At 33.2% G+C, this 20461-nt stretch overlaps 1 protein-coding gene across 2 annotated transcripts in view; it reads left to right on the top strand.

The window, feature by feature from the left end:
• LOC126881434 (1,5-anhydro-D-fructose reductase-like) overlaps positions 1-20461 on the top strand; it is a 207251-nt gene that overhangs the window by 120631 nt on the left and 66159 nt on the right. For both annotated transcript variants that reach the window (XM_050645724.1, XM_050645716.1), the window contains exon 2: positions 13352-13693. In XM_050645724.1, coding sequence (XP_050501681.1) covers positions 13352-13693 — 342 coding nt within the window. The remainder of the gene's footprint in view (positions 1-13351; positions 13694-20461) is intronic.

The following is a 20461-nucleotide window of genomic DNA, read 5'->3' as shown; positions in this document are numbered from 1 at the left end:
GCTACAATATCAAAACATTTCTGCTAATGTCAAACGTACGTTTAAACTTAAACAAAAAAACAGTTGGAAAATGTTTTTGAATAAACTAAATAAAAACACTCCTCTGACTGAGATATGGAACACTGTAAGATCTATTTGCAATAAACACCATCAAAAAAGAAAACCACAATTAGACGAAAGCCTTATTCAAAAAGTTCTTGATACATTGGCTCCTTCATCTGCTGCAGGTCCAATTTTTAACGACAACATTAATCAATTTCACTTCCATCAAGACTCAGACACCCTTTCAAAAAATTTTAGCTTTTCGGAATTAGAATTAGCCTTAAAAAATAAAAAAATACTGCACCTGGACTTGACGGGTTCACTTATACGATAATAAATAAATTGCCTGAAAGTGGTAAACTTTTTCTATTAGAAATTTTTAATGATTGGTGGTTGAAACAAAAGTATTCAGATAGTCTTAAAAATATAATTGTGTGTCTTCTAGCGAAACCTAAGAAACCACCTGACTTACCTTCGTCCTACCGACCTATTTCATTGTTATCGTGTATTACAAAAACTTTCGAAAGGCTTATAAAATTTAGACTCGAACATTTTGTCGAAAACAGATCAATTTTACCAAAAAATCAGTATGGATTTCGTAGAGGTATAGGTACAATTGATGCAATCTCTCATTTAGTTACAGATGCTCAATTGTGTCTATCAAAAAATAATTACATGTTGTGTCTTTTTGTGGACCTTAAAGGGGCTTATGATGTGGTAGATTTGGAAATATTATATTCAAAAATGGTAACGTTTGGTATCAATAAAAGAGTCTCTATAAATATTTTAAATTTGTTTGCTAATAGAAAAATATTTTTGCGAGATAGTCATAACATTTTACATGGTCCAAGAGTACTTTACAACGGGCTTCCACAAGGCTCTATTTTAAGTCCCCTTTTGTTTAACTTATACACTGCAGACTTGCATGATTTGATGAGCGATGACATACAAATTATTCAATACGCGGACGATTTATGCATTTATGTCACCCATAATACCTACGATCGCTGTATGATAGACTTAAGACGTATTTTTGACAGGTTACAAAACTGGTTCGACGATATGGGTTTTAGTGTTTCACCAGAAAAGACAGCTGTGATGTGTTTCACAAGGAATGAGGGACTAGAAACCTCAAATTATTTTAGTGATGACAACTTTGGCATGGTTCTGATTAATATTCGTTCTATAAGAAATAAAACTGATGAATTGTTTTTGTTTCTGGAGGAATTAGGATTTCCTCCGATAGTTGCGGTTACAGAGCACTGGCTTGAAGTTAACGAGCCTTTTTTTGTAGAAAAATATACCACAATTGCCAGGTATGATCGTCCAAGTTCGGCTCATGGAGGCACCCTGATTCTCTCTAGAAATAATGATTTTTCTCTGATAACAAAATATGACTTTTTGTTAAGTGAATCATTCTTTGAGTTTTCCTTAGTTTATAATAAAAATCTTAATCTTTACATTATTTGCATTTATAGATCACCTGATTCTACCGTGGAACTATTTTTTCAGAACCTGCTAAATTTGTTAGATGACCTGCCTCATAAAAGCAGAAAAATTCTATGCGGTGATTTTAACATTAATTATGCTGCTGCTAGTGCTACCCAAGTGTCCCTGGCAAACATATTTGAATCGTATGGTCTCTCAATGCACGTTGATTCTCCTACAAGGATTACAAAAACTACATCTACCATAATCGATTATATTGTCTCAGATTTCTCACCCCTTGATGTCTGCTCTACAGTTATTAATGCGGAACTATCTGATCATGAAGCAGTGTATACGAAGTTTAACATCTTCAGCAAACCCTCCTCAAAAACCCGACGTTTAGGTAGGATTTTTTCCGCCCAGAATTTTCGTAAATTCCAAAATTTATGCTTGACTTCTGAGTGGAAATTTCCTTCTATAGACGTGGACTATAATTTCAGTGTTTTTCTAGATAAGCTTCTCCACATCTTCAATAAGGCATTTCCTTTAATTCCTATTAGGCCAAAACATCGGAAACCTTGGGTTACGAAAGGTATTCGCATATCAGCTAAGAATATGCGTTCACTACTATACATCAAGAAATTTACTACCAATGTTGCTGTCACTGAATATATTATGAAGTACAGGACAACATATCTAAAACTTGTCAGGTCAGCTAAAAAAGCCTATTATCAAAATCGTCTGGGAAGCTCTAAAAGTGTTGCAAAAGAGACTTGGTCTATAATAAACGATCTTCGAAATAAAACTCACAAAGCTCAATCATTTTCCCTTCCAAATCCTGAAAGTCTAAACGACTACTTCGTTAATGTGAGTAAAAATATAACATCAACAATTTTGCCGCAACAAGATCCCATTTCCTATCTTCCTAATTCAAGACAGGTCTCGAATTCATTCTTTTTACGACCAGTCGATAACTCTGAACTTATCCAAACAATCAATTGTATCAAAAGCAAATCATCCTGTAGTACTGATGGACTATCTATAAAAATTTTCTCTAATCTCACAGAAAATGTGTTGGAAATCCTCCTCTCACTAATTAATGATTCCTTCGAAAAAGGTAAATTTCCAGAGTGCCTAAAGACAGCCATTATTATTCCTCTTCATAAGGGTGGCGAAAAATCTGATGCCTGCAACTATAGACCTATTGCCTTACTACCGGTACTCTCCAAAATTATTGAGAGACTCATTAAAACTCGACTTATGTCCTTTATCGTTGATAACAACATTTTATCACAAAATCAGTTCGGCTTTCTAACAAATAAATGTACCACTGATGCCATGTTTTCTGTACTACACGAGGTTTACCAAGCACTAAACAATAATCTTTATACTGCCACTGTTTTCTGCGACTATGCCAAAGCTTTTGATTTTGTAAATCACGACATCTTGATTACAAAACTAAATTTCTATGGAATTCGAGGTATTTCTTTGAATTGGTTCCAATCCTACTTGAATAATCGGAAACAACTAGTTAGAGCAAATGATACTGACTCTAGTCTCAAAAACATCGTATGCGGAGTACCACAAGGTTCAGTATTGGGTCCTATACTGTTCCTTATCTTTATTAATGACATCACTAATTTAAAAATCAATGGGAAAATTTTTCTTTTTGCTGATGATACCAGTATCACTTGGAGCAACTCAACTATTGCATCTCTTCATGAAACTATAACTTCGGATCTACTGACGATAAAGACCTGGTCTGACTCTAATTTACTCTCTTTTAATGTAAATAAAACAGTAGCATTATCCTATAAAGGAGCTCTTCAACCTTTGCCACTTCATAACAGCCAGATCAGTACCGTTGATTCTGTAAAATTTCTTGGTATTTTTTTAGACAGCAACCTCAAATGGTCACTTCATATCGATTCGTTAAGTAAGAAACTCGCCTCAGCTTGCTATGCAATACGATCTGTCTCAAGGGAACTCAATTTAGCATCTTCTAAAATAACATATTTTTCGTTGTTCGAGTCGCATCTTCGATATGGTCTTCCTTTTTGGGGTTCTAGTACAGCTGCTCAATTTGATGTCGTTTTTAGATTGCAAAAAAGAGCAATAAGATATTTGTTTGGCCTCAGAAGATCTACACATTGCAGAAGTTACTTCAGAGATCACGAAATTTTAACACTTCCATCTTTATATATTCTAGAAACGGTTTGTTTAATTCGTAAACACCTTCATGTCTTTCCATCAAGGCCCAATCATCTTTACTCCACCAGAAATTCAATCTTTGATATTTATTTACCGATTCCATCCACTGAGTTAGTAAAGAAATCTATATTATATTCCGCAAAGAAACTGTACAATCATCTTCCGTTACAACTTAAATCTGCAACATCTTTCCCTAAGTTCCGAAAAATGACAAAAGCCTATCTATCCAAAAGACCATATTATTCAATAGAAGAATTTTTTAATGAATAACTAAGAAAATTGGGTTCCATGCGCAGTAGCATAAACTTGTCAGTTCCTTATGTTGTACCTATTTTATTTTATTTGTTGTATGTTCAATTTGCAATTTATATATATTTTGCAATAAATTGTTTTTGTCTTGGCTTTTATATCTTATACTGTACATTATTGACGATTTATCTAATTTTAATAAATTGTAGTTGTTATTTGTTATTTATATTATGTTTTTCTTTTGACTGTATGTAAGCTTTGTCCATAAAATTGTAAAAATTTTCAATGACAATAAAGCATATTTCTATTCTATTCTATTCTAAGGCACAGATATTAGTTAGTCGATAATTTCTCTATAGGTAAATACACTATTCCTATCGTAAAAGAATATAAATATTTAGGTATAATTATAGATAGTAAACTTCTATGGACCAGTCACATTAAGTATGTCAAACAAAGATGTGAAAAGGGAATTAATCTTCTGCGCTTCCTCTCCAAACAGAGCTGGGGCGCGGATCAACAAATTTCCTTAATGTTCTACAAGTCTTATATTCGCTCGATTTTGGATTATGGGTGTACTCTCTATGGTTCTACCTCCAATACGAACCAACTTACTCTTGATCGAATACAATATAGAGCTCTGAAAATATGTTTGGGAGCCATGGCATCTTCACCAAATCATGCCATTCTGGCAGAGTCTCAAGAACTTCCTCTTAGTTTTCGAAGACAGTTTTTAGCAAATAAAAGTCTATTAAAATATAGATGTTACAACAGTGATTTGATCGCAAAAATTAACTTTCTTGTAATTGACAATTTGACAAATCATTATTGGAAAAAGAAAAACTCTCCTCCTTTGGCAGATGCATTTATTGATACAAACTTATTTCAAAATGATATTGTTAAACTTAATAAAATACCATTGTATGCACACAGTTTCGATTCTATAATTGACAAACCTATCACCATATTCCCTCGGTATTCAGATTGTAATATCTTAAACCAAGCCATGATAAAATCCATTGTGAATGGTCTCGGGTCGAACTTAACTAAAATATATACAGATGGCTCAAAAACGGAGCTAAATACAGGTTCGGCATTTTTTGTTTCAAACATAAATCATATTGAAAAGTACAGAATCTCAAATTATTGTTCTATTTTTACCGCCGAGTCCTTTGCTATTGAAAAGGCACTAAAATGGTGTGCAACTCAAACATGCACGAACGTGGCAATAATTTCAGACTCAAAATCAGCATTACAAGCTATTAGCGGTCACCCAATAAACCAATTCCGAAATGCCTTAATTTTGAACATTAAAAAATTAATTATGGATCTTAAACAAAGTAATGTAACTGTTTCGTTTATTTGGACGAAAGGACATTGCGGAGTCGAAGGTAATGAAATTGCGGATATAGCCGCAAAAAGTAGTCACAGTTGCCACCATATTGACAAAATATTTAATTTAAAAGATTTGAATAATGCTCTCAAACCTAATATCAGAAGGAAATGGGAAACTGATTACAAAAGAATTGCAAGTAAATCTACAAACCATTATTTCAGAATTCACCCTACACTTCCAAAAAACATTCCTCATTTCACCTTTAATTATAATAGAGCACACATGTCAGTATTGACTCGTTTAAAATTGAACCATGCTCGCTTTCCATCTCACTTATATAAAATTGGAATACTTAACTCCCCTGTCTGTAGTTGTGACAATATATCCATTGGTGATCTAAATCATATATTTCTAGAATGTCCTCTGAACTCTCAATCTTCTTCAATTCTGTATCAAGAACTAATTCATCACGAGTGTCCATTGCCACTAAATATTACAGCTCTCCTTTCTTCCTCAGATAAAGCGGTACTAGATTCCATCATTAATTTTATCAGAAATTCAAAAATAGCGGTATAGTTTAGAAATAGACAATATGAAATCATTTAATGTAATTAAGAATTTACATGTTTTGTGGCAAATAGATTTTGTCTGATGCCAGGATCTCACACACACACACAAGATTTTTTAAGATAATAAATATGTTGTTTAAAATTTAAATATTTATCAAAATTTACTCCAAGGAATTTGATACAGCCAACATAATCTATTTTTTGATTAAAGATTGAAAATTCGGGACTACTAACATTGCGTTTACTGGTGAAATGAATACATTTACTTTTATTAGCACTAAATTTCATTCCCGATTTCATTGACCATTTTTCTAATTTCAAACTAGCATCTTGTAAAGTTTGTTTAATTAGTTATATGATTCTTCCTTTACAATAAATTATGAGGTCATCTGCGTATAGTCTACTCTTTACTGGTGGAGTATCATTTTCCATAATGCTATTTATAGCAACAAGAAAAAGAGTAACATAATCGATGATCCTTGGGGGGTACCATTTTCCTGTATTCTTTTGTTAGAAATAAAATCGTCTACTTTTACTTGGAAGCTCCGGATTTTTAAAAAATTAGTGATAAAATTTAGAATATTTCCTCGTATACCTAATTCCTGTAAAGTTTTAATTATACCATGGCGCCACACTGTATCAAATGCTCTGGTTATATCAAAAAATACCGCTATGCAGCTCTGATTATTTGCTAGAGCTTCGTGTATTTCGGACTCGAGGTCAACTAAGTTGTCTAAGGTTGATCTATATTTACGAAATCCACTTTGTTTGTTAGATAGAACAGATCTTTGCTCGAGTATCCAAATAAGGCGATGGTTGATTAATTTCTCGAGTACTTTGCTCATTGCACATCCTAAAGATACCGGCCGGTAGGAGTTTGGGTCTGAACGTGGTTTACCAGGTTTAAGGATAGGTATTGTGTAAACATTATTCCAAGTGTTTGGAAACACTCCTTCAAGCCATATTTTGTTATATATCTTTAGTAAGTAGGCAGTTCCATTTCTAGGCAACTTTTTAAGGAAAATGATAGGAATATCATCTGGACCAGGACTTGTGTTTTTAATAGAATTTATAGATTCAGTTAACTCTTCTTCTAGTATTGGTGAATTTATTGGCAGGCTATCGGTTTCATTATGACTAAATTCTACTAATTCTTCTTTAGTCTTAAACTGTAAAAACTCTTAAAAATAATTTTCATTACTTGAATATGACTCGTATGATGAGGCTAATGCATTAGCTATCTGAGGTCTAGATGTATTAATTTTGTTATTATATTCTAAATATCTTATTGCAGAGTTTGTGTGACGTCCCGAAATTTTGTTAATTTGTTTCCACACTATTGCTGCCGGGGTAGAACTGTTTATTGTTGATACAATTTTTTTCCATGATTCCTTTTTGCTTCTTTTACCACTTTTCTACTTATGGCTCTTAATTTCTTATATTCCAGGAGATTTTCTTGTGTTTTTTGTTTTTTATATCTATTGAAATCTCTGTGAGTCTTGTTTATAGCATCTTGACAGTGATTATTCCACCATGGTACTCCTATGCGATTTCTTACTATTTTCTTTTTTCCGATGAAATTATCTGCCGCGGTAAGTATGACGGAGGAAAATTTGTTTACTATGTCGTTTATATTATCATTAGGAGACAGATCTGAAAAAGAATCCAATTGATTCTCCACAAACTGTGTATATGGTGACCAATACTCTATTTCTGTATTCCATCTAGTGTAAGGTTGAATTTCTTGTTTATCTTCGAAATGTATGGGAAAATTATCACTCCCGTACAGTTGTGTACTAGCTTCCCAAGTTATGTTTTGTACTAAACAAGGATCTGCAAGAGATAAGTCGATACAGAAAGTGTTTCCAGTAAAAGAATCAAATCTTGTTGGAGATCCATCGTTAAGCAGAGTAATATTGGTGTTATTAATGACAGTTTCTATTATGTGTCCTATTTTGTTATACCTGTTAGATCTCCAAAGTAGATTGTGCCCATTCAAATCTCCCACTACAATCTTAGGCGATGGAATTTGATCTATAATATGAGTTATTTCTTTTATACTTATATCAGTATTTGGTGGAAAATAAATGTTGAAGATATTAATAATTTTGGGAGTTTTTATGCTTACTGCTACTGCTTCAAAGTTGGTATTTAAAGGTATTTGCTCAGATTCCAATGAGTTACTTACATAAATGGAAACTTCTCCACTAGCTTTTTTAGAATCATGTCGGTTTTTATGATAACCTTTAACTGCGTTTAATGTCTAATTTCTGTTCAGTAAAGTTAGTCTCTTGGAGACATATAATTGACGGTAAGTGTTTAGCAATTAACAATTTAAGCATTTCTAGTTGTGTGTAATAACCGTTTATGTTCCACTGTAGTATTGACATTTTGTTATACGTATATGTTAATTTTTATTCTTGTACTTGATCGCTATCTATTTCGGAGGAGGAATATAATACATCCAACTGTTTAGATATTTTACGTTTAATTTTTGTACCACGTGTTTTCATGATTTTTTCATCGAACAAAGGATAGATGTTGTCTAATAATTCTAGTAATCCCTCAATATCTTTTGTGAAAGTTTGAGCAACACTCAATGTGTCAGCTGAACCATATGCGTTTGTGTATCGTTTCTTGATAATTAAGAACAGTGTGATTTTTTTCGTCTTCAAAAATGCTTTAGTTGGTTCCATCTGTTTCTTTACTTTTGTGCTGCCCCAGTACTGTACCTTTTGTACTGTGCTGCCCCAGTTTCGTCTTTACTGTTTGAATCATCGTTTTAAATTTTGTAATAGCTATCGTATTTGGTTATTAGTTCAATAACCTTTTTACTAATTTCACATTCTGGCGTTTCTAATTTGTTTAGGTGCAACAGGTTGGTGTCAGTCGAGAGAAGACGAATTTTCTCCAAGGAGGATGAGTTTGGATTGAGGAAGTATCGTAGGTGCCTGAAAAATAGATATTAATTTTTAACAAATATGTCTGTAGGGAGTAATAGAAAGGGTCTTCTTCTTCTTTTTGCATGGACATGACTATGGCGGCACACATAGTGAAAGCGGGTTCCTGCTTACGGGCAAACCGCGCGGTTCTCGCGCGCGGGTATGGTAACACAGTGAAGACGGGTAAAAGCGAGAGAGATCGTTCAAATTTGGCAGTTGCGTCTACTACTTGTAGCAAAATGTCGTCTTCCGATGACGATATAATTGCTTTAGATTCTGTTTTGACTAAACTAAAAAGAAAGAGAGTTGATGTACATCCTATTAATCGAGAAAGATTAATTTATGGAGAATATCATCATCTATTTACAAAATTAAAATATAATGAACGATTCTTCCAGTATATGAGAATGACTCAAGAGACTTTTAAATATATTTTGGAGAAAGTGAAGTATCGTTAAAAACAATATTAAACGCTCAACTTACAGTCAACCAACAGAATATCGAAAGAGTTGAGTAATATACATATCTGGGTACGAATTTAAATAGCCAATGGGATTACTCAACAGAAATTAACCACCGAATAATAAAAGCGAAAGCAGCATACGTTAGAATGAGACCTATTTTCAACAGTCGAGACATATCATTAAAAACAAAATACCGTCTGTTGAAATGCTACATATTCACAGTTCTGCTCTACGGAATGGAAGCGTGGACACTAACTATTGCATCTATGAATCGGCTCGAAACTTTCGAAATGTGGTGTTATAGGCGCATCTTACGTATATCCTGGGTTGACCGAATTACTAATGTAGAATTCCTGCGTAGAATGGGGAAAGAGTGTGAAATTCTCATAACCATCAAGACAAAAAAATTAGAATATCTAGGACATGTAATGAGAAATCAAGAGCGTTACGGCCTTCTCCAACTGATTCTCCAGGGGAAGGTAAATGGTAAAAGAGGACCGGGAAGAAGACGCATTTCCTGGCTTCAAAATTTACGAAAGTGGTATAACACCACTACCACTGAACTGTTCCACGCTGCGGTAAACAAAGTCAAGATATCCATGATGATCGCCAACATCCGTAACGGATAGGCACTTTAAGAAGAAGAAGGAGTATCGTTTAATTAAAAACTGGTGTAATTTACATAAGCAGGCTATCCTTCCGGAAGAAAGGCTTGTTATAACATTGAGGTAAGTAGTTTTGTTGTAAATTTATTTTTCAAGTACTTATTTAGTTCATAGTTAATACTGGAATGATTTTAGAAATACCTAAGTCACACAAAATTACGGTTTCAATAAGATTGACTTTATTACTTTTGTTTATTATAATGTACAATTTATAAAATTAATCCATGGAGAACTATTAATTCTTATTATAAAAGAGGGAATAAACTAAATTCTCATTCGAGTAAACATTAAAACCGCGCGGACAAAAATAAATTCTCATTCTAGCAAAAGCGTTCAGGCGGGTTGAAGCGGTTGGCCCGCGCGGACCTGCTTTGACTATGTTCGTGTACATTTAAAGACGTGCATTCTTTTTGAAAACGTTTAAAAGCGGGTCCGCCAGGAGCGTCATTTGAAATTTTGATAGCGGGGGCAAGCATTATATATACAATACATTTATATGCAAACATAATACAAAATTGATCTATTTCTTGTAAATTTCAGTAATTTTCAGGGTTAGGGGGGAGGGCAAATGCCCCCTGCCCCCTATCAAATGACGCCCCTGGGGTCCGCGCGGTTTAACCGTAAGCGGAAACCGCCTTCACTGTGTGCGCCGACTATGTCTGTTTTTTCAATGTGCCTCTAGTAGGTTGTCGTTCCATTGTTTTCGTGGTCTTCCCACTGATCATCTTCCTATTAGGGAACCGCCTCTCGCTGTCCTTACTACTCTATTTGTTGTCATTTGGCTTATGTGATCATTCCATTATATTCTTCTGTTTCTTACCCAGTTATTAATGTTGTCCACCTTGCATCTCTATCTTATACAGGGTGTTTCATTGGGAAACGGAAATACTTTAATGGTGAATAGAGGTCACCGAGCCGGTTCTCGATATACTACATTTTTTGCCTTACCGACTTTTATAACCAAGTTACAGGGTGTTTTATCAATTTTGCCCATTTTTTCCTAAGCCATAACTTTAGAACCACCCAGTATATTTTTTTGATACTTGGTACACATATGTCTCATTTAAAACCAAAACGACCGACATACTAACCATAAGAAAAATCCAGGTCCGGATTAACAAAAAATTATAAAGTAATTGTGACCTTAAAACAACACCCTGTATATTCAAATTTTGAAAATCTGTTTGCTTATTTAAAAAGAGCACAAAAAGTAAGTTTAATGATTCGCTTCAATTTTTCGGCCAGACAATTTTATGACTTTAATTTTAAAATTATATTGAATTTTTTAAGAACTCTGACATTAGAAATGCAGATATTATTAACTTTTAGTTCTAAATTATTAAAGTTAATGAATAAATATTCATTTTAAAAATAATCAATACTTATTTACCACATCGGAACGATCCAATTACTAATGACAAGAAAAATCCAGGTCCGGATTGACAAAAAAATATAAAGTAATTGTGACCTTAAAACAACACCCTGTATAATATTGAAATTTTGAAAATTAGTTTGCGTATTTTAAAATAGCATCAAAAACTGCGTTAAAAGGTGCATGTCAAATTTTTGCGCAGATAATTTAATTACGGCAATTTTGAAATCAAATTGATTAATTCTGTCAAGGTCACAAGAAGCTGACAGAAAAATGAAGAACAATCCCAATGTAATTAGAAAATCGATTCGAAATCTTTTGAAACGAGGAGGGAAATGCATCGAACAAAATGGCGGACATTTTGAGCAACTGTTATAGTTCCAATATTTTTAATTTATGTTAAATTGTTGAATTGTTTAAACGATTTTTTTTTATTAGATATAGCTGTTTTTTTAATTCTTTACTAAATCATTAAAATATCCCAATTCTCGCAATTCTAATTTTTAATGATGTGCATACAGCTACAAATCCAGAGAATCCATGAAGACAGCGTAGTAAATAAGTAATAAGTATTCTTAAAATAAGTATTGATTCATTAACATTAAATTATTAAAAGTTAATAATACATATCAGGTTTTAATCTCAGAGTTCTTTAAAATCTCAATATAATTTTAAAATTGATATAATAATCAAATCAACGGCGAAAAAATTAAAATGAACCTTTAATCACAGTTTTTTATGCGCTTTCAAAATGCGCAGACAAATTTTCAAAATTTCAATATACAGGGTGTTGGCTCAAGTTCACAATTGCTTTATATTTTTTTGTTAATCCGGACCTGGATTTTTCTTGTCATTAGTAATTGGGTCGTTCCAATGTTGAAAATAAGTATTGATTATTTTTAAAATGAATATTTATTCATTAACTGTAATAATTTATAACTAAAAGTTAATAATATCTGCATTTTTAATGTCATTAAAAAATTCAATATAATTTCAAAATTAAAGTCATAAAATTGTCCGGCCGAAAAATTGAAGCAAACCATTAAACTTACTTTTTTTGTGCTCTTTTCAAATATCCAAACAGGTTTTCAAAATTTGAATATACAGGGTGTTGTTTTAAGATCACAATTACTTTATAATTTTTTGTTAATCCGGACCTGGATTTTTCTTATGGTTAGTATGTCGGTCGTTTGGGTTTTGAATGAGACCTATGTGTACAAAATATCAAAAAAATATACAGGGTGGTTCTAAAGTTATGGCTTAGGAAAGAAATGGGCAAAATCGATAAAACACCCTGTAACTCGGTTATAAAAGTCGGCAGTGCAAAAAATGTTGTATATTTAGAACCGGCTTGGTGACCTCTATTCATTGTTAATGTATTTCCGTTTCCCAATGAAACACCCTGTATAATATATTATGTAGTTCTAGCTCTATCTCATAGAGTCTTACCATCGATTTTTCGAGGGGTTTTATTTCATCTCCGCTGTTTCGAGCAATTTTTTTGTCCTCTCTGTGACGGGTCGTGTTTCTGCCGCGTATGTCATTATTGGTCTGATGACTGTTTTGTAAATTCTGCCTTTAATTTATTTTCCGATATTATTATTTCTCCATATTGTGTCATTCAGGCAACCTGCGGCTCTGTTTGCTCTATTCGCTTGATCTTGATAGGGTGATATGTAATAGAAAAGGTGATTAGTTCTATTTGAAGTTTAGTTAGAAGGAAAAGTTAAATATTGTCTTCTAAACGTGAGTGGAATCCCTTCGATCTCCCAATACAGGGTTTCGATTGGACTTGTGCGGAGTAAGGACTTAAGTGTCCTTAAGAAATTCCAAGACGTGTATTTTGAGTAATGGTTAATCTTTAAAAGAACTAAAATTTCTTGTCCACTTTTGATTTTGATAACTATTTTATTTGTCAGTGCTTTAGTTATCTTTCTTTCTAAACTTTTAATTGTATGTATACCTAATAGATTACATATAATATTAGTAATTTCATATTACACAAAATGTAACTAGTTTAAGGTTGGCTTTTCTCTATAAATTACATTTGGTTTTAGTGTTTTCTTGTTTTAGGTTACAGATGAGAAGCAATTGACAGATACTTTAAACAAGGCATTAGAAATAGGATATCGCCACATTGATACTGCATCAGCTTATAATAATGAGCAGCTAATTGGAAATGTTTTGAAAGAGTGGATCTCGTCTGGAAAACTAAAAAGGGAGGACATTTTTATAACTACAAAACTTAATAGTGTTGACATGTACTCAAATCAAGTAGAAAATGCCATAAAGACATCGTTACAAACACTTCAGCTCGATTACCTGGACTTATACTTAATACACAATCCTATTGCAATGAAACATATAAACGGAAAGCCTGTTCCTCAGCCAACTGATTTAATATCTGTTTGGAAGGTAAGATATTTCTTTTCTTATTTCAGCAAGAACTTCATCAACAAGTTTACACTTCATTAATGTCCGTCTATAATACTTGTTTAAAAATAAATGCAATGTTTTGAAGAAAAATTAGTGTGATGAAAGTCATAATTATTTTCTGAGCTTTCTTATTTTTACATTATATTTACCAAGGGAGCCTATTCCTTTTATAGTTTTTTATGCCGAGTGCTATAATCTGGTCATTTACCAATGAGGCAATGAGTAACTTCTTATCTATCCTATCTTACTAACTACTAAAAATCTAAGACTCACCCTTTGACGTATTGTTAGTTGATTTTATTGTCACTGTGGTACTTTTTGCTTGCGCCCTATCACACAAAGCGCTGCTTTTCATTTTATCACACACTCCACCAACACGTTGCTTGCAAACTAGTCGCGCAATGCTCCACTTTTAGCTTTGTCACACACTACACCAACTCGGGCAACTCGGGAGTTTGTTCGCAACCGCCGACCAGTTCACATCGTTCTAGAACACTGGTTTTCGGCAAAATAATTACGTAGGTATTCTGAGTTTTACTATACTATTAGTACAGTTCAGTGAATAAAAAGTGGATTGGCAACAATAAACAGTGTTATAAATTTGAAGAAAAAACTTCCGAAGTAAGTTGAAATTAATAATTATTGTATTGACACCAACATACTATCAAAACTGCTATCCTATCAAAATGTCGGATTGTCATGCGTGTGGGAAGACGATACCAGCTAATGACAGCAGTTCTCTCGTCTGTTTACAATGTATACGGCCGTGGCACGGAGTTTGTGCCGAACCGCAGCCTACTGATGGAGATCCTACTACACTTCGCAGTTGGAAATGTTCTCGATGTATTTCGCCAAGCGGTGATATTGAAACCTCCCACTTTAATGCTATAATGGCCCAGTTTACAATCCTTAATAGCGCTTTAACTGATTGCAAAACGCAAATTAATAATTTAACAGATTTAGTAAGCGCTCAGTCACAAACAATAAGTACATGTGTTGCTGACATTTCAGACTTACGCAAAGAAAATCAAAGCCTTAATAACAATTTAAAGGCTTTAGAAAATAAGGTTATTAAACTGGAAAGCAAAAATGTGCCAACTACGAGTGAAAGCGTATTTCAAGAGTCATATGAAAGGCTTAAAAGATCTGAAAATATAATAATAACGGGCGTACCAGAAAGCAATAATACCGAAGATGATATTTCTAAAGCATCAGAGATCTTAGAAAATGTAATACCAAAAAACCACTTTCAGATCAAATCAGCTGCTCGATTAGGAAAAATAGATTTAAACAAACCTCGAATGTTCCGCATCACTTTAAATTCACGGGATCAGTATTGTCAATATTAAAAAATAAATATAAGGTTCCAAAAGATAAGTATCCCAGGGTAAAAATTATATCGGACTCCACACACCAACAATTACAGTTTATATCCGAGGTCAGAAATGAGCTCACAAGAAGAAAAGATCAAGGTGAAGAAAACCTAACAATAAAATATGTTAAGGGACAACCAGCCATTGTTATTGATGGCAACCCGACTATAATCTCAACACAATCTGACCGTCCAAAACGCAATCGGGAAGAAGACAGTTCCCCTATTCATAATATAAAAAAGGGTAATAAATTGGCTAATTCTTCAAAAAACTAAAAACAATTATTTTTTGGAACTGTCACGGTTATTCAAATCTAGAAAATTACTTTGAGAGACCACTTTGATTTTGATTTGTTATGCGTCAGTGAAACCTGGCTTGTGTCAAAACCAATATCTTTAAACGAACAGTATAAAATAATTTCCATACCTGCTGTCAAAGAAAAGTCGTTAGGTAGACCAAGTGGGGGTCTCTGTGTTGTATATAAAAAAACTTTAGGTCTAATTGTTCTCCATCAGTGTTCATGGTGGTTGTTTATGTTAATAGATGCACCTTGTGAAAAATATATAGTATGTAACTTATATTTTAAGTCGTCATTTGATATTGAACATATGTTAAATCTGTTCCAATGTACCCTGAATGAGATAATAAATAATTACTCTGACTGCGCTATCATAATTGGAGGTGATTTTAATAGCCGTCTCGGGACGTTGGGTTCTATTCCGGATGAAATAATTAGTAATACAAGTTTATATGAAACTAGGTTAAGCCGCGATATTATTAAAAACAAAAGGGGCACAACTCTACTTAATTTTATGAATAACAATTCCTTCAACCTGCTTAACGGCAGAACTTCTAGCGATCGTCCAGCGAAATTTACATGTATCACACCTCAAGGTTGCAGCACTGTCGACCTGGTGTGGGTAAATAGTCTTTACCTTTCAAACGTTTTTGATTTGGAAGTTGGTGATGACGATTATTTATCAGATCATTTTCCGGTTTGTCTGAAACTTCATCAACAATATTCTATTGCTATAGATAATGTGAGCGCTCCCAGTTCATTCACTAAAAAATTATTATTGTGGGATGATGATAAAGCATTATCGTTTAAATTGTGCATGCGGTCGTTCCCTAATATCAGATTTATTAATGACGTACAACTTTTATATGACAATTTTTACAGAACTATTGTAGAATGTTGTGAAAGTTTAGATTTAATTAAACAGGTAACTATAAAAACCAATGATAGTAGAAGAAGTTTAAATAAACCCTGGTTTGATCTAGACTGTATTAATGGAAAAACAAATTTAAAATTACTATTAAGTAAATGTAGGAAACAAAACTTTACCGCAAATGTTAGAGCCAACTATACAGGGTGTAACAAAAATACAGGTCATAAATTAAATCACATATTCTGGGACCAAAAATAAATAGAATGAACCTAACTTACCTTTGTACAAATATGCACATAAAAAAAGTTACAGCCCTTTGAAGTTACAAAATGAAAATCGATTTTTTCGAATATATCGAAAACTATTGTAGATTTTTTATTGAAAATGGACATGTGGCATTATTATGGCAGGAACATCTTAAAGAAAAATTATAGTGAAATTTGTGCACCCCATAAAAATTTTATGGGGATTTTGTTCCCTTAAACCCCCCCAAACTTTTGTGTACGTCTCAATTAAATTATTATTGTGGTACCATTAGTTTAAGTCAATGTTACTAAAACTTTTTTGCCTCTTAGTATTTTTTCGATAAGGCAGTTTTTATCGAGTTGAGGCTTATTTTTCAATATGTTTACATAAAAATTTTATGAGGGTTTTGTTCTTTTAAACCCCCCAAATGTTTGTGTACGTTCCAATTAAAATATTACTGCGGTACCATTAGTTAAACACAATGTTTTTAAAACTTTTTTGCCTCTTTGTATTTTTTCAAAAAGGCACCTTTTATCGAGGTGTGGCTTCTTTTTTAATATGGTTCAAAATATCCCTAAAAATGTAAATCAAAAATAAATTTTCATATTATTACCAACTCTCCATAATCGTACTTAACCATATACAAATATGTGGTGGATTTAACAAATATTTGAAATATCTCAATAAAAACTGACTTTTGGAAAAAATACTAAGAGGCAAAAAAGTCTTAAAACCATTGTGTTTAACTAATGGTACTACAATAGTAATTTAATTGGAACGTACACAAAAGTTTGGGGGGTTTAAAGGAACAAAACCCCCATAAAATTTTTATGGGGTGTCCAAATTTCACTACAATTTTTTCTTAAGATGCTACTACCATAAGAATGCGACATGTTTATTTTTAATAAAAAATCTCTAATAGTTTTCGATATATTAGAAAAAATCAATTTTCATTTTGTAACTTCAAAGGGCTGTAACTTTTTTTATGTGCACATTTGTACTAAAGTAAGTTAGGTTCAATCGAATTATTTTTGGTTCCAATATATGTGATTCAATTTATGACCTGTATTTTTGTTACACCCTGTATATATAGAACGGAAAAAAGAGTATAAAAAATTAATTAAGTACAAAAAAAGAACATACGAAACCAACATAATTACCAAATTATCTAACGTAAACGATTCAAAGAAATTTTGGCTAACGGTAAAGCAGGCGCGTGGCTATAAAAAACGTTTTTCACTAAGCATTGAAATTTGGGAAAACTTTTACAATCAGTTGTACGCCAACCGCCTAACTGACAGCTCTGTCTTTATAGATGTCCGTCATCCTTACTTAGATGCAACAATTACGACTTCTGAAGTGTACGCAGCACTTAACAAGTGCAAAAATAAAAAATCTCCCGGCTTGGACATGATTCCTTATGAAGTATATAAAAGTCTTCCTCATAATTGGGTGCTTTATATGTCACCTCTGTTTAATAAGATTTTTGAAATCGGAACCATTCCTAAAAGTTGGAGTGAAATTCTTCTTTCGATGCTTCATAAAAGTGGACCTCCTGATGAACCCACAAATTATAGAGGTCTGGCACTATTAAAATGCTCACTTAAAATTTTTACCAACATACTTCAGTCTAGACTTTCATCTTGGTGCGAGGAATACCATATTCTACCTGAATCTCAAGAGGGTTTCAGACCAGGCCGCGGTTGTATTGACAATGTTTACACCTTGAGCTCTGTTATTCAGTTTCACATAAGGCATAAAAAACGTAAGCTATTCTCCATCTTTGTTGACTTTAAAAGAGCATTTGACTCAATACACCACGCATTAATCTGGCAAAAATTATACCGTTCTGGTGTGACATCTAGGATCCTACAAATCGTTAAAAATTTATATCAAACTGCTTATTTTAAAGTAAATGCTTCAAATGGTATGTCTAGGTCATTTGATGTTACAGCTGGTGTACTACAGGGTGAAACTTTAAGCCCATTACTTTTTTCCTTATTTATTGCGGATATTGAAACATTCTTCTACGGAAATGGTGCTCGAGGTGTAAGCATTGATTCAAAAAATGAAATTCTGCTACTCCTGTATGCTGATGACCTAGTTATATTAGCTGACTCTGAAGCGGATGTTGGAAGAAAACTAAAATTACTTGAATCCTACACTAAGTCCAACGATCTCACTGTTAATACCACAAAAACAAAAATACTCATATTTTCAAAAGGTGACCACACCACAAACAACATTAATTTTTTTTACAACAATAATCCAGTGATCTCAACCAATCCATACAACTATTTGGGAGTGACATTTACTAAATCATCACTTTTTCGCGAAATGTCGTATACAACCATCGATAAAGCCAAGCAAGCAGTTGGATCAATTATTCCAATTTTAGCATCTAGTAAAATAGACTCGTGGTCACCAAGAATCAAACTCTTTGAGTCACTGGCATTGAGTGTGATGTCAAACTGCGCTCCCGTTTGGGCACTTAGATACACTGAAGCTCTCGAAAAAGTACAAACTACTTATTTAAAACGAATTCTGTTACTCCCAAAAAACACCCCTGATTATGCAACGCGGTTAGAAACGGGACGTGTAAAATATTCGTATAATCTTTTTAAAATGACTTTGAGTTGGTTACAAAAAATTTTGCTTATGGACGATAAACGTTATCCCAAACTTTGTTACAATCAACAACTACGATTAGTAGGTTTAGCAGATGAAGCATATAATTGGGCAGCACAGGTTAACGGTATGTTTTATTTCATTGATTGTACATATATATGAATTAATCTCAGTCTTACTTCGCTTAATAAAAATAAAAAAATGTTACTGCTAAAATTTTATAACAAATTGCATGAAATGGACATAACTTTATTTCAGAGGTCTTCTTTTCTGTCTTTCTACCCTACATTTAAAATATATAGAACCCCAAACCCTTACCTATTACTTAAACTGCCAATACAGGTCACGCGGACTATAACCCAACTGAGACTGTGTAATAAATTTCGAATTTCATTCACCTATAAGGGATGTTACTATTCTATCGATCCAGATAATATTTGCACTGCCTGTAACACAAGACAACTCGAAACTATTGATCACCTTCTATTTAACTGTCCTATCTATAACACTATAAAACCGTAGAACCAGTAGTTATTTGTTTTCAAAGCATGGATTCACTATTAAATGCTCTTGATAATCTCACTCCCAACAACGCTAAAATCATTGCAGGGTACATAATATGGAACATTTTAAAACTCAGAGCGTTTATCTTGAATGAATAATTTTTCTCATATAAATTCCATTGTGCAATTCTATATTTACCGTTTATTCATATATGTTTACATTTTTTTTTGTTTGTAATTTTTATATCACTATTATTCGTCTCTTTGTAATGTAATTTTGTCATGTGTGTATTACTTATTTATTACCTATTTATTGTGTCATACTATCTCTGCATGTCACTATACGTATTTGTTCAAAATTTTTATTATAGTATTGTCGAACAAACCTCTTGCTATGGATTTATTGTATTCCAAGAAGCAATAAATATCCAGATTTAGCCATACGGCTTACACTCCCTCTAAGGGGAAAATTGACTCATCCCAGATACCTACGGTATCAAAAGGATTGAGCTCTGGTGGGACTCTCTCCGTGTTATCGAGCCCTAGGTGACTTGGTATGCAGGTGTATCTCCCAAACATTTTCGTACACATCTGGCCGTTGCGAGTAGTACTGCTTTCTGCATGGTCTTATAAAGATGTTCATTACGACCCAGCTTTTTTATGCTTTCGAGGAGGGTCTTCGGAATGACTCCAGTAGTAGACATAATAATCGGTATCGTCTGGGTACTTTGCATTCTCCATTGTCTCCGTATTTGAATTTCCAGATCTCTGTACTTGGCGATCTTTTCAGTAAATTTAGTACGTAGATTATTGTTGTTAGGAATCGCC

Source organism: Diabrotica virgifera, chromosome 1, assembly GCF_917563875.1.
Source record: "Diabrotica virgifera virgifera chromosome 1, PGI_DIABVI_V3a".
NCBI classification, from domain to species: domain Eukaryota; kingdom Metazoa; phylum Arthropoda; class Insecta; order Coleoptera; family Chrysomelidae; genus Diabrotica; species Diabrotica virgifera.
This window is presented reverse-complemented; position numbering and strand designations above follow the sequence as displayed.